This window comes from Phyllobates terribilis, unplaced genomic scaffold (genome assembly GCF_046119375.1).
Source record: "Phyllobates terribilis strain yellow unplaced genomic scaffold, ASM4611937v1 Scaffold_2__4_contigs__length_985480577, whole genome shotgun sequence".
Taxonomy (NCBI): Eukaryota; Metazoa; Chordata; class Amphibia; order Anura; family Dendrobatidae; genus Phyllobates; species Phyllobates terribilis.
In genome coordinates this window covers 256,857,295-256,871,116 of record NW_027362762.1, presented here as the reverse complement: position 1 = coordinate 256,871,116, position 13,822 = coordinate 256,857,295, and the positions used below count along the sequence as shown (strand labels likewise).

At 38.3% G+C, this 13,822-nt stretch overlaps 1 protein-coding gene across 8 annotated transcripts in view; it reads left to right on the top strand.

Annotated features, from left to right (window-relative positions):
* DACH1 (dachshund family transcription factor 1) overlaps nucleotides 1–13,822 on the top strand; it is a 510,801-nt gene that overhangs the window by 378,265 nt on the left and 118,714 nt on the right. For all 8 annotated transcript variants that reach the window (XM_073663956.1, XM_073663952.1, XM_073663951.1 and 5 more), the window contains one exon: nucleotides 11,077–11,211. In XM_073663956.1, the coding sequence (XP_073520057.1) occupies nucleotides 11,077–11,211 (135 nt within the window). The remainder of the gene's footprint in view (nucleotides 1–11,076; nucleotides 11,212–13,822) is intronic.

The following is a 13,822-nucleotide window of genomic DNA, read 5'->3' as shown; positions in this document are numbered from 1 at the left end:
GAAGGGGTTAAAAGACGTTGCGTGCACATAACCTCAAAAATACTTGGAAAACTTTTCCTTTTTCATTTTCTATGAGAAATATACTTTGCTGTTTATATGAAGAGGTTTTTTACTTGAAGTTGTAAAAAAGTTTGAAGCAAATCCTAATCCTAATGAAATCCACTCAAAAATAGGCATTGTCCTATCCAATTGAAATCAAACACTTCAAAAGATAACACTTGTAAAATGGCTCAGGAAAATAAAAACTCGTCCAAAAAATCCTGAAAAAAAAGCATTTCCTGAAGCCATTTCCACTTTAAAAATACTTAGCTTTTGAACGTCTTAAAAAACTATGTGTGAACATAGACTTAAATTCCTTTTTCAGTGGCTTTGGATTCTCCAATTACTCTGCATGACTATTTCTCTCCTCCTCCTGTCCCCTAATTCATAATGAAATAAATTTTATTAGTTTGTAAGAACAGGGGACAGAAAGAAGGGAAGCCCAGAGTCATCAAATAGTTTTTGCCAGAACTTTAGGGTAGAATGTTTATGACTTTTGACATTTTTACGTCAGTTCTGCCAGCTCCACTAACTTTTTGAAAAGTGGCATAAATTATTACAGACATTTATTTCAGTCCACTGCATGCATAGCAGCTGAAAGATGCACCAAATTCAATAAGAGGTGAACAGCTATTCTAGAATTTGGCACATCTTACTCCAGTGCACTCTTCTTCAAGACTTTCATGCCACAAGTCAGTCTAGATGAATCAAGGCCTTAGTCTATAACCATAGAGACATATAGGTCTTCATAATAGTTGTAGATGCATATTGTATTATTATGGTATTTATTTATGCATTTGAGCAGTAAAAAGTGGTTTTTGCGCTCACTGTTGGGCTAAGTTCACACACGCATATAAAAAAACAACTGAGTTTCATCCTGAAAACTTGGAAAAAAATTTTTCACGTCTGTCATCTGTATGCAATTTGTGTGGAATCCATTTTTATACAGCAGCAGTTTTTACATCTTACAAGACTAAATGCAATTTTATATGTTAATGAATTACAATATACCGGTAAAATTTGGATGCTAAATAGCGGCTCCATATAGAATATGATTTTCTTTTGCACACCCATAGATTTGAAAGGACTAGTCTAACCTGAAACACCAAAGAAATTAGTGCATTCTGTGATATATTTTTTTTCAAGTGCAGATTTGGTTCTTGGAAAAAATAAACGCTCATCTAAATTGCCCCCTTGAATAATATTAGCCCGAGTGCTGTCTATATTCTGTCTTTTTTTCACAGACATATCTTGGACCAAAAATATGGTCATGTGAACTTGGCCTTGCTGTGATCTAAATGTGTGAAGCCGTGAGTGCACTGTTCATAAATATTTTTAGTCCTGCAACATTTTTTATCATTCTATAAGTTTGTACATGCTATAAGTGGTAATGTTTTTTCCTGCTCTAAAACTGTTTAGCAAATGCTACATTGTCTACATAATCAGCAATATGAAAATGAGATATGGGGCTTGGAGAACAAGAACTTAAATATATCTTTGTATATTTGTATATGTAGATAGTACTGTGCAGAAGTTTTAAGCAGGTGCAAAAATGCTGCAAAGCAAGAACACTTTCAAAAGTTTTAGTAGATATTTTTTTTTCAATTAGCAGAATGCAGAGTGAGAGAACAAATTTGTCCAAATATCTGTGCTTACTTATCAAGATGTTTGGAACAACCTCCCTGCATAGTTCCTTCAAAACTTGCGTGCAAGTGTACTTAGGGGGATTGCTGCTGATTTGAAGGCAAAACACGGTCACACCAAATATTGATTTGATTTAGATTTCCCTTATTTTCATTCACTTTGCATTTTGCTAATTGCTAAAAATTAACTATTAACACTTCTACTTTTAAGAACATTCATACTTTGCAACATTTTTCTACGGCTGCCTAAAATCCTTATACAGTACTATATACATAGATATATATATATATATATATATATTTATATATATACAGTACAGACCAAAAGTTTGGACACGCCTTCTCATTTAATGATTTTTCTGTATTTTCATGACTATGAAAATTGTCCATTCACACTGAAAGCAGCAAAACTATGAATTAACACATGTGGAATTATATACTTAACAAAAAAGTGTGAAACAACTGAAAATATGTCTTATATTCTAGGTTCTTCAATGTAGCCACCTGTTGCTTTGATAACTGCTTTGCACACTCTTGGCATTCTCTTGATGAGCTTCAAGAGGTAGTCACCGGAAATGGTTTTCACTTCACAGGTGTGCCCTGTCAGGTTTAATAAGTGGGATTTCTTGCCTTATAAATGGGGTTGGGACCATAAGTTGTGTTGTGCAGAAGTTTGGTGGATACACAGCTGATAGTCCTACTGAATAGACTGTTAGAATTTGTATTATGGCAAGAAAAAAGCAGCTAAGTAAAGAAAAACGAGTGGCCATCATTACTGTAAGAAATGAAGGTCAGTCAGTGCGAAAAATTGGGAAAACATTGAAAGTGTCTCCAAGTGCAGTTGCAAAAACCATCCAGAGCTACAAAGAAACTGGCTCACATGAGGACCGCCCCAGGAAAGGAAGACCAAGAGTCACCTCTGCTTCTGAGGATAAGTTTATCCGAGTCACCAGCCTCGGAAATCGCAGGTTAACAGCAGCTCAGAGTTCAATGCCACACAGAGTTCTAGCAGCAGACACATCTCTTCAACAACTGTTAAGAGGAGACTTTGCGCAGCAGGCCTTCATGGTAAAATAGCTGCTAGGAATCCACTGCTAAGGACAGGCAACAAGCAGAAGAGACTTGTTTGGGCTAAAGAACACAAGGAATGGACATTAGACCAGTGGAAATCTGTGCTTTGGTCTGATGAGTCCAAATTTGAGATCTTTGGTTCCAACTACCGTGTCTTTGTGCGACGCAGAAAAGGTGAACGGATGGACTCTACATGCCTGGTTCCTACCGTGAAGCATGGAGGAGGAGGAGGTGTGATGGTGTGGGGGTGCTTTACTTGTGACAGTGTTGGGGGTTTATTCAAAATTGAAGGCATACTGAACCAGCATGGCTACCACAGCATCTTGCAGCGGCATGCTATTCCATCCGGTTTGCGTTTAGTTGGACCATCATTTATTTTTCAACAGGACAATGACCCCAAACACACCTCCAGGCTGTGTAAGGTCTATTTGACCAAGAAGGAGAGTGATGGGGTGCTGCGCCAGATGACCTTGTGACCTTGCCTCCACAGTCACCAGACCTGAACCCAATCGAGATGGTTTGGGGTGAACTGGACCCCAGAGTGAAAGCAAAAGGGCCAACAAGTGCTAAGCATCTCTGGGAACTCCTTCAAGATTGTTGGAAGACCATTTCTGGTGACTACCTGTTGAAGCTCATCAAGAGAATGCCAAGAGTGTGCAAAGCAGTCATCAAAGTAAAAGGTGGCTACTTTGAAGAACCTAGAATATAAGACATACTTTCAGTTGTTTCATACTTTTTTGTTAAGTATATAATTCCACATGTGTTAATTCATAGTTTTGATGCCTTCAGTGTGAATGTAGAATTTTCATAGTCATGAAAATACAGAAAAATCTTTAAATGAGAAGGTGTGTCCAAACTTTTAGTCTGTACTGTATATATATATATATATATATATATATATATACATACACTGCTCAAAAAAATAAAGGGAGCACTGTATGACCTCCCTGCAATGCCTGGGCATGCTCCTGATGAGGTTTCGGATGGTCTCCTGTGGGATCTCCTCCCAGACCTAGACTAAAGCATCAGCCAACTCCTGGACAGTCTGTGGTGTAACGTCACATCACGCTGGTGGATGGAGCGATATGTGATCTCCCAGATGTGGTCAATCGGATTCAGGTCTGGGGAACGGGCGGGCCAGTCCATAGCTTCAATGCCTTCATCTTGCAGGAACTGCTGACACATTCCAGCCACATGAGGTCTGGCATTGTCCTGCATTAGGAGGAACCCAGGGCCAACCGCACCAGCATGTGGTCTCACAAGGAGTCTGAGGATCTCATCTCGGTAAAAAAAACAGACGTTTGCCAAAGGCAATATTAGAACAACTAGGGTATATTAAGAGAAAGAATAAGGAAAAAAAAACAGAATAAGATATAACTTTTAATAGATACTTTAAAAGACCAACTAATGGTCACTTAATGGACAAAAAGCATAAAAATGTTTGTGCAAAAGAGGGTATTGATCAAGAGTATATTCAAATAATGTCATTCAGGCTGGCCCTAGGTAACCCTAAAACAACTGGGACCCTGCCTAACAGCGGACGTTTATCACCCTAGCGAGACGATTTGGTGTCCCCGCTCCACGTCGGCTGTCCCTTACTTGCCCTATTAGGCCCTTGCACCAAACATACATTAACATAGAAATATTTTCTTTATCCTATGCGGTGATACCGCCCAGATCAAAAATAAATTCTCTATATGCATATAATTAATGCTGCATATACTCCAAATGCTGCATATACTCCGGTCTCTGTCAAAAGATATACATGAAGAGATAATCAATGATCTCAAAAAAGAAAAAGACTCACTCCAGAATACTAAAAGAAAAAAATGAACTTATCTGAAGTAGGTAGTAGATTGCCTGCAGATAAAAGCCGGATAATTAAATTCAGACAGAGTCCTATAGGTTGTACCAGTGCATAGGAAAAGGTCCCAAAAATTCAGGCATAGATGATGCCAACAGCTATCCAAACGTGTTTCACCCTCTCCTCATTCAGGGTTCATCAGGGGACAGATTAGGAAATACACCATAGTTGGAGCATCTTCAATAGCAATGTATTCGCCATGAACCATCAGAGTGAATGCCTGATTCACCATTGTAGCAGATACCCCCATTCATATAGCTGCAATAACGCGCCAAATACCACCCACCAATTAGAGTCAGGAGTCTAAGGGTCATATCAGGGAGGAGCCATAATGCTCCTATACCCAATAAGGTAGTTAACGTATTGCCGCCACGTCCTGGTGGAACGCAGCTGCGCTCCAATGCCGCGACTTCAGGTCACACGTGCCAGTGACCCGGCTTCCGGTCACGCCCCAAACTAGCGTGAGCCAATGTGCTGCTCGATATTACCGCCGAGTCCTGATGGAACGCAGCTGCGCTCCAGTAACGCAACTTTCGGCGACACGTGCCAATGACGTGCCTTCCGGTCACACCCCCAACTGGCATGGGCCAATATGCTGCTGAATACCACAGATGGAACGCAAATGCGCTCCAGCGACATCACTATCGTTGGGGGGGGGGGGAGAAATTCCGCCCCAAACTGACGTTATATCGTCTATAAGATTCCACTCACACCCTTAGTCAGTAGTGAAGCGCAGATGTGCGCATAGTCCAGTGGCAGGTCCTAGAGGGTGGAAACATAAGGTAATATACCAATATAAAATTAGGCAACAAATTTGTTTGGGACAGTGAATACGGACTAGATTAGGTGAGGGGAAGGGGGAGAAGCAGGTAAACACAAAAAAGGCCCATATATATCTAGTTAATAATTATGTAATGTCCAAATAAAGACCCATCTCATATGATATCACAGACGGTTCAAATAAAAGTTTTTTTGGAAAGGTCAAGAATGACCTATATCAAGGCTTACAAAGGATTCATGTCGTATGGATAACTACTGATTAGGCTCAATGAAGCTAGAAAAGTTGAGTTGTTCGTTTAGACCCAAGGGGATCAATGATTCCATCCAAAATATCCACCTACTCTCACACTGTAGGATTTTTCTATCCCAGTCACCCTGGCGATTGGAGACAGGAACAGTTTCAATTGTTCGAAAAGAGAGGGACTTAAGATCACCGTGATGGACTTCATTAATATGTTTAGCAAGGGGAGTATCCCTACTATTTCTAATATCCCCAATGTGTTCCCCAATTCGGACTCGTAGTTGTCTCTTAGTTTTGCCAATGTAGTTCTTGGGGCATGTACTGGTGCACATGTAGATAACCCCAACGGTCTTATAGTTGGCAAATGACATATTCTTTTAAGTCCTCTTAGTGGTAGCACTGGAAAAAGTATCAGAAGGTGTGACATACTGGCAATAGCTACAATGTCCGCATCTAAAAGTCCCTAGGGACCTCCTCTCAAGCCACGTTCCCTCCTGGACAGGTGGAGTATAGTGGCTGTGCACTAGGTGATCTTTTATTGATGTCCCTCGTCTGTAGGTGACCGATGGATATAGAGAGATCCATGCAGCCGTATCTAGGTCAGTTTTTAGAATACTCCAGTATCTCCTAAGAATCCCAATGACCTTCGCCTGCTGGTTATCAAAGGTCCCTATAAGTCTCGTAACTTGACTATTGTCATCTTTTTGCTTTGGTATCGCCTGCTGGTTATCAAAGGTCCCTATAAGTCTCGTAACTTGACTATTGTCATCTTTTTGCTTTGGTTTCAGGAGTGTAGATCTTTCTTGTCCCAAGGCATTATTGTATGCTTGATTGATCAGATTTGTGGGATACCCCCGGTCATGGAATCCTTTTTTCAAATCAATGGCCTTTATTCTGAAATCGAGGGAGGAGGAACAGTTTCTCCTTAGTCTCAAGAATTGACCTTTCGGGATACCTCGTTTCAGGGGTACGGGATGATGGCATTCCCATCTTAGTAGACTGTTCGCTGCAGTAGGTTTCCTGTATATTGATGTCTTCAGGAAGCCTTTTTTGTCAATACTAATCATAACATGCAAAAAAGCTATACTGTCGCCCCCTATTTCATACGTAAATTTAAGACCAAGATTATTGACAATAATAAATAAATAACAATAAATGTCAAGAAAGAAGTTGAATCACCGGACCAGAGGATGAGGATATCATCTATGTACCGTCCCCAAAATTGGATGTGGGGAACACCGACGACATCCCCATCCCCAAACACTATCCTGTCCTCCCACCAGCCGAGGAGCAAGTTAGCATATGTGGGTGCACAAGGGCTCCCCATTGCTGTGCCCCTGAGCTGGTAGTAAAACTTCTCGTTAAACAGGAAATAGTTGTGTTGTAGAATATAGTCAAGCTGCTGTAAAACTAATTTATTATGGGGGATAAGATGTATTCCCCTTGAGCTCAGGAAAAATTCAACTGCTGCCAAGCCCGCCTCATGGTGTTTACAGGAGTACAATGCCTCGACATCTATAGATATCAGAATAGTGCCAGGATTCACCATAATACCATCCAATTTGGTTATGAGGTCCATGGTATCTCTAAGATATGAAGGTAAGGCAGTAACAAAAGGTCTCAATATTTGATCCAGATACACACTGCAGTTCTGACTCAAGGCATCGACCCCTGACACAATCGGTCTACCTTTAAGGGGAGGGTACCCCTTATGCACTTTAGGTTGAGCGTAAAAGGTAGAGATAACAGGACATTTAGGTTTCAATCTGTCCGACAACTACATGGCTGTCATGACAACCGAGAGGGGCTCTTAGAAGGAGGAAGAGGTGGAGCCCATGTTCCCTAATGTATATAAAAAGTCTCAATTATATCAGCTGCATGTTATGGCTGAATTTTTATTACCTGTATTTCTTGTTTGAAAAAAGTCCTAATATGTACAAAACGTTGCATCATCTACCTCATTGTCGTACATTTGCCATATGTTTTTAATGATGGAATAAAAGTTACGTCTTTTTCCTATGAGAATTTTCCGGTGCCTCGGATTTTTCTGGAATTTGCGTTGCCTTGGACCTTGTGGGGGGTCAATCTGAGTCTGCACAGAGTGGCCATTGGTGCATGACAAACATTCACTGGACTCCTGCCATAGCGTTTCATTTCACTCACATTTCGACGGGTAGTTCACGTTGACACTGATGCACCCTGAGCCTTCAGGACAGCTTAAATTTCTTTGGAACTTGATTGGGGCTTCTTATCCACTGTCTAGACTATCCTGCTTTGCAACCTTTCATCAATTTTCCTCTGCCATCCTTGTCTAGGGAGATTAGCTACAGTGCCATGGGTTGTAAACTTCTTGATTATGTTGCACACCATGAACAAAGAAACATCAAGATCTCAGAAGATGGACTTGTAACCTTGAGGTTGTTGATATTGCTCAAGAATTTTGGTTCTCAAGTCCTAAGACAGTTCTCTTCTCCTCTTTCTGTTCTCCATGCTTAGTGTGGTACACACAGACACACAATGCAAAGATTAAGTCAACTTCTCCCCTTTTTATCTGTTTTAAGTTGTGATTTTCATATTGGCCACACCGGTTAGTTGCCACAGGTGAGTTTGAATGAGCATCACATGCTTGAAACAAAGTTGTTTGCTCACAATTTTTTCTAAAGGTGCCAACAATTTTGTCCGGCCCATTTCTGTGGATTTTGTGTGAAATTATGTCTAATTTGCCTTTTTTTTCTGTTTTTTGTGTTGCTCCTATACACACAAAGGAAATAAACATGTGTATAACAAAATGTGTAATTGCAATAATTTTCTGGGAGTAATTCTTAATTTTCTGGAATATTTTCAAGGAAGCCAATACTTTTGGCCATGACTGTATATATATATATATATATATATATATATATATATATATATATATATATATATATATATATACACACACACACACTCCTCCATGTTGAAATTGTGCCAACAAGAAGAAAAATTTAAGTTTAGAGTTATAAAATAACAGGATCAATAGAAATGTATGTATATATTCCTGCATTACCTGTGAGAAAAAGTTAGCTATCCTTAACCCCTTCATCACCTTGCAATTTTCGATTTTTGCGTTTTCGGTTTTTGCTCCCCTTTTTCCCAGAGCTATACATTTTTTATTTTTCCTTAAATATAGTTGTATGAGGGCTTGTTGCGGGACGAGTTGTACTTTTGAATGAGACCATTGATTTTACCATATAGCATACTGGAAAATGAGAAAAAAATCCAAATGCAGTGAAATTGCAAAAAACAGTGCAATTCCACAGTTGTTTTTGGGGTCTTTATTTACCATGTTCACTAAATACTAAAACTGACCTGCCATTATGATTCCCGAGGTCAAGCAGAGTATGCGGATACCAAACATGTATAGGTTCTTTTTTATTTAAGTGGTGAAAAAAAATCCGAAATTTGTAAGAAAAAAATTAGTTTATGTCGCCATTTTCCAAGACCTGTAGCGCTCCATTTTTAGGGATCTAAGGCTGGGTGATGGCTTATTTTTTTCTCCCTGAGCTGACATTTGTATTGATTTTGGGGTAAATATGATGTTTTGATCGCCTGTTATTGCAATGTTGTGGCTTCCAAAATAACATATTTCTGGCATTTCAAATTTTTTTCTCGTTACGCCTTTTACCGATCGGATTAATTTACTTTATGTTTTGATAGATCAACATTTCTGAACACAGCGATACCAAACATGTGTTTTGTTTTGTTTTTCATTGTTTTATTTTGAGTTGGGAAAAGGGTGGTGATTTGAACTTTTGTGTTTTTTGTTTTTCTTAGATTTTTGAAAACTTTTTTTTTTTAAATTATTACTGGCTTTAATAGTCTCCTTAGGAGACTTGAAGCTGCAATCATCCAATGGCCTGTGCTATACATATCAGGGCTTCAGCACTGCTATGTGTAGCAGAAATCACAATCTCAGTGGCTGGCGTTCATAGGAGATTCACAATGACAGTATGGAGTACAAATAAAATATAAACTGTTTTCTGAAGGTTGATAAGAATAGACAAATTCCAATTTTTAGTATATTTGCACAGTAAAAGCACTTTTTTAAAATAATTTGTTGTTTTTTTCATATTCTAAGAGCCATTTTTATTGAAAAAACGATGAGAAAGCTCTTTTGTGAGACAAGTTTTTACTCGTGCCAATTTGGAATACATATGACATTTTAATCACTTTTTATTCCATTGTTTGAGAGACAAAATTAAATAAATAAAATAAATCTATATATATTTATATATATACATATTTTTTACAGCATTTATTTCAGGGCATATAGTAAATGACATGTAATCATATATAGTTTTTTCATGTTTTACTACTCTTGCACAATAAAAACATTTTAAAAATATTTATAAATATATTTCCAGTTTTTCCAACAGTGAACGTGAATGAAAGTTTCTTGAATCAAATGTAAATAAATATGCATTTAGAACATACAACATTTTGTTCCTTTTTTATTCCATATTTTGTGAAGTTAAGTAAACAAAAAAAAAGTCTGGCATTGTTTTTTTGTTCTATTTTTAAAACTTTTTTTTACATCTATTTTTTGGGTTTGCTCACTTGTATGGGATGAATAAAATACTAACTTTACAATTTGGGTTGCTACAAACCTGGCAATAAAAACTAACTGCACATTTTTATTGTTTTTAGTTTTTATACAATAAAACAAGAAATAAATTATTTCTAAAATAAAATGTATAGGTTCTTTTTTATTTAAATGATGAAAAAACAATCTATTTTCTGAGACCCATAGAGTCCCCATTTTTTGAGATCTTGGGCTTGGTAAGTGCTTATTTTTATGTTTTTATTTATATCATTTTTGATTAGATACAATGTTTTGATTGCCTGTGTGAAGACCTGGGGTCTTCCGTGGGCGTAACACTACTCAGACAACACATGGTGTGGGTAAAACAGCGTGGCAATACTTTATTGAACCACAAAATGGGCAATAAACACATAAAATAGTCCCAGCTAGTACCCAAGATGGTACAACATTACACAGTCCTCACCCTTCCACTGGCCCGCCGGGGATAGAACAGCTGCAACTTTGATAGAACAGCTGCTGTTATAGCAGCTGAGCACCCGGCGGCGATTGCATGCGCATTGCTCCTCTACGAGCAAAATCGCCTGGACGTATTCATACGTCCAAGGTCGGGAAATCCTTCCCAACCTGAACGTATAGATATGTCTAAGGTCGTGAAGCAGTTAACTGAGAATACAGATACTTTGGGTGATGTTGTATAACTTTAAATAAAGACATCCGTCATTTAAAGATATTTTGTTTAAAAGTCTTAAATCATAAGTGTCAAAAATGTGCATTAACATAGGAATCAACTGCATTAAAAATATTTTTATTTATAAAATTTTGCTGTATTAGTTTACAGAATATTTCATTTTTCCAGCTATCCATCAAAACGGCCTCTCAATGAATCAGATGTTGATGGGTTTGTCTCCAAACATTATACCTGGACCGAAAGAAGGTGATCTGGCTGGTCATGAAGCAGGGCATGAGGCAAAAAGGATACATATGGAGAAAGGTTTGTATACATTTTAATGTCAGTAGAAAGTATTTCCTCCTAGAGCTATCTTATTTATAGATATTAGTGCACATTTGCTAACGCTGTCTAATAATTAAAGGCTGTGGACACTTATAACAAGGAAATAGTTACCTTTGATTATTATTATTCTTTGCTTAGATAGAACCATCATATTCCGCAGGGCTTTACAGATATTATAATCACTGTCACTGTCGAACTAATTATAATCACTGTCATTATCAAACTAAATTTGCTAGGGTGTGGGAGGAACAGTGCTAACCACTGAGCCACCATGCTGCCCATATGTTTCAGAAAGTTACACTAAGTTTCACTCTGCAATTCTCATTGCTTCATTCATGTTTAACCCTGCTGATATACAATGTGCAATATGATCCAAGTTTCATACTTGTTTCTCGTGGGAGTGTCCCTCCTTGTAATACATGTTGAATGTGAGTTCTGTGCATCCAGAATGCTGCTATCTTCACTTACTTTCTTATACAAACATACCTCCAGAACTGCACTTATTTCCCCTCTAAATACTTTGCCCCTTGTCTGTAGCCTGTTTTCTGTCCACTCTGAGATACTCTCTCTCCTGTCCACGGTATAACTGTGTATAGCCTCCTACTCCTCCCTACTACTACTATCATTAACCCTGAAAGGGTGAGGGTGAGGTACAGAGTACCATCAGAACCAGGGGCTTTGACAGATTTGTAACATTTCTGCAAAATGGTATCATTTTACATCCACCATATTAGCTGAGCAAGTAGAAATATGAGTGCACCAGCAGCGAAACGGATAGTCAACACGTGAAGTCTGCAAACTTCTAGATATTTTTGTTTGGACATTCCGAAAATATATATCCCTAACCCCTTTGCACACAGTGACTTAAGTGCACATCACAGTAAGGGTGCTTGTAGGTGGAATGGGCTCAAGAGTTGATCCTAATCCATTATGGGCAGAAGGTGATTGTGTTATATATCTCTATATAAAAGCAGCGGCCCGAGCTAGATGCTATTGCTGATGTTTAATCATTTAGATGCCACTGTCAATCTGCAGAGAATACAGATGTATTGCAGTTTATACAGATGCATCTCACTAAATTATAATATCATCAAAAAGTTAATTTATTTCAGTTCTTCAATACAAAAAGTGAAACTCATATATTTCAAACAGAGTGATCTATTTCAAGTGTTTATTTCTGTTAATGTTGATGATTATGGCGTACAGCCAATGAAAGCACAAAAGTCATTATCTCAATAAATTAGAATACTTTATAACAACAGCTTGAAAAATATTTTTAAAATCCGAAATGTTGGCCTACTGAAATGCATGTTCAGTAAATGCACTCAATACTTGATCGGGGTTCCTTTTGCATCAATTACTGCTTCAATGCGGCGTGGCATGGAGGCGATCAGCCTGTGGCACTGCTGAGGTGTTATGGGAGCCCAGACTGCTTTGATAACAGCCTTCAGCTTGTCTGCATTGTTGGGTCTGGTGTCTCATCTTCCTCTTGACAATACCCCATAGATTCTCAATGGGGTTAAGGTCAGACGAGTTTGCTAGCCAATCAAGCACAGTGATACTGTTGCTTTTAAACCAGGTATTGGTACTTTTGGCAGTGTGGACAGGTGCCAAGTCCTGCTGGAGAATGAAATTTCCATCTCCAAAAAGCTTGTCGGCAGAGGGAAGCATGAAGTGTTTTAAAATTTCCTGGCTGACTGCTCCGCTGACTTTGGTCTTGATAAAACACAGTGGACCTACACCAGCAGATAACATGGCTCCCCAAACCATCACCGATTGTGGAAACTTCATACTAGACCTCAAGCAGCTTGGATTGTGTGCCTCTCCACTCTTCCTCCAGACTCTGGGACCTTGATTTCCAAGTGAAAATTGGAACCCTGGGACCTTGTGGAGTGTGTCAATGACTGCCTTCTGGATATCTGTCAAGTCAGCAGTCTTCCCTATGATTGTGGAGCCTACTGAAACAGACTAAAAGACCTTTTAAATGCTTAGGAAGCCTTTGCAGGTGTTTTTTGTTAATTATTTTAATTTACTCAGATAATGACTTTTGTGTTTTCATTGACTGTAAGCCATAATCATCAACACTAACAGAAATGAACACTTGAAATAGATCACTCTGTTTGTAATGACTCTATATATTATATGAGTTTCACTTTTTGAATTGAAGAACTGAAATAAATTAACTTTTTGATGATATTCTAATTTAGTGAGATGCACCTGTAGTATAAGCAATCAAAGAGTTGCAGGATAAGGTCCCTTAGTCTCAGGGGACCAACATCCCAGTTCAAAAATAGAAAGAAAAAAATAAAACATATTTTGTGTCCATAAAAGTCCGATCTATTAACATTTAAAATTATTTAAGCCTTGCATTTAACACTGAAAGGAAACAGAAATCACCAGGATTTGGTCGCTGCTATTCCCCATCCACCCATCCACAAAATGCAATAAAAAGCAATCAAAATGTTGTATTTTGACCAAAATGGTACCATTAAAGACATTAACTTGGCGTGAAAATTGTTTAAAAAAGCCCTCACACAGCTCAATTGTTGGAATAATAAAATAGTCTCAGAAATATTTTTTACAAAGTTCA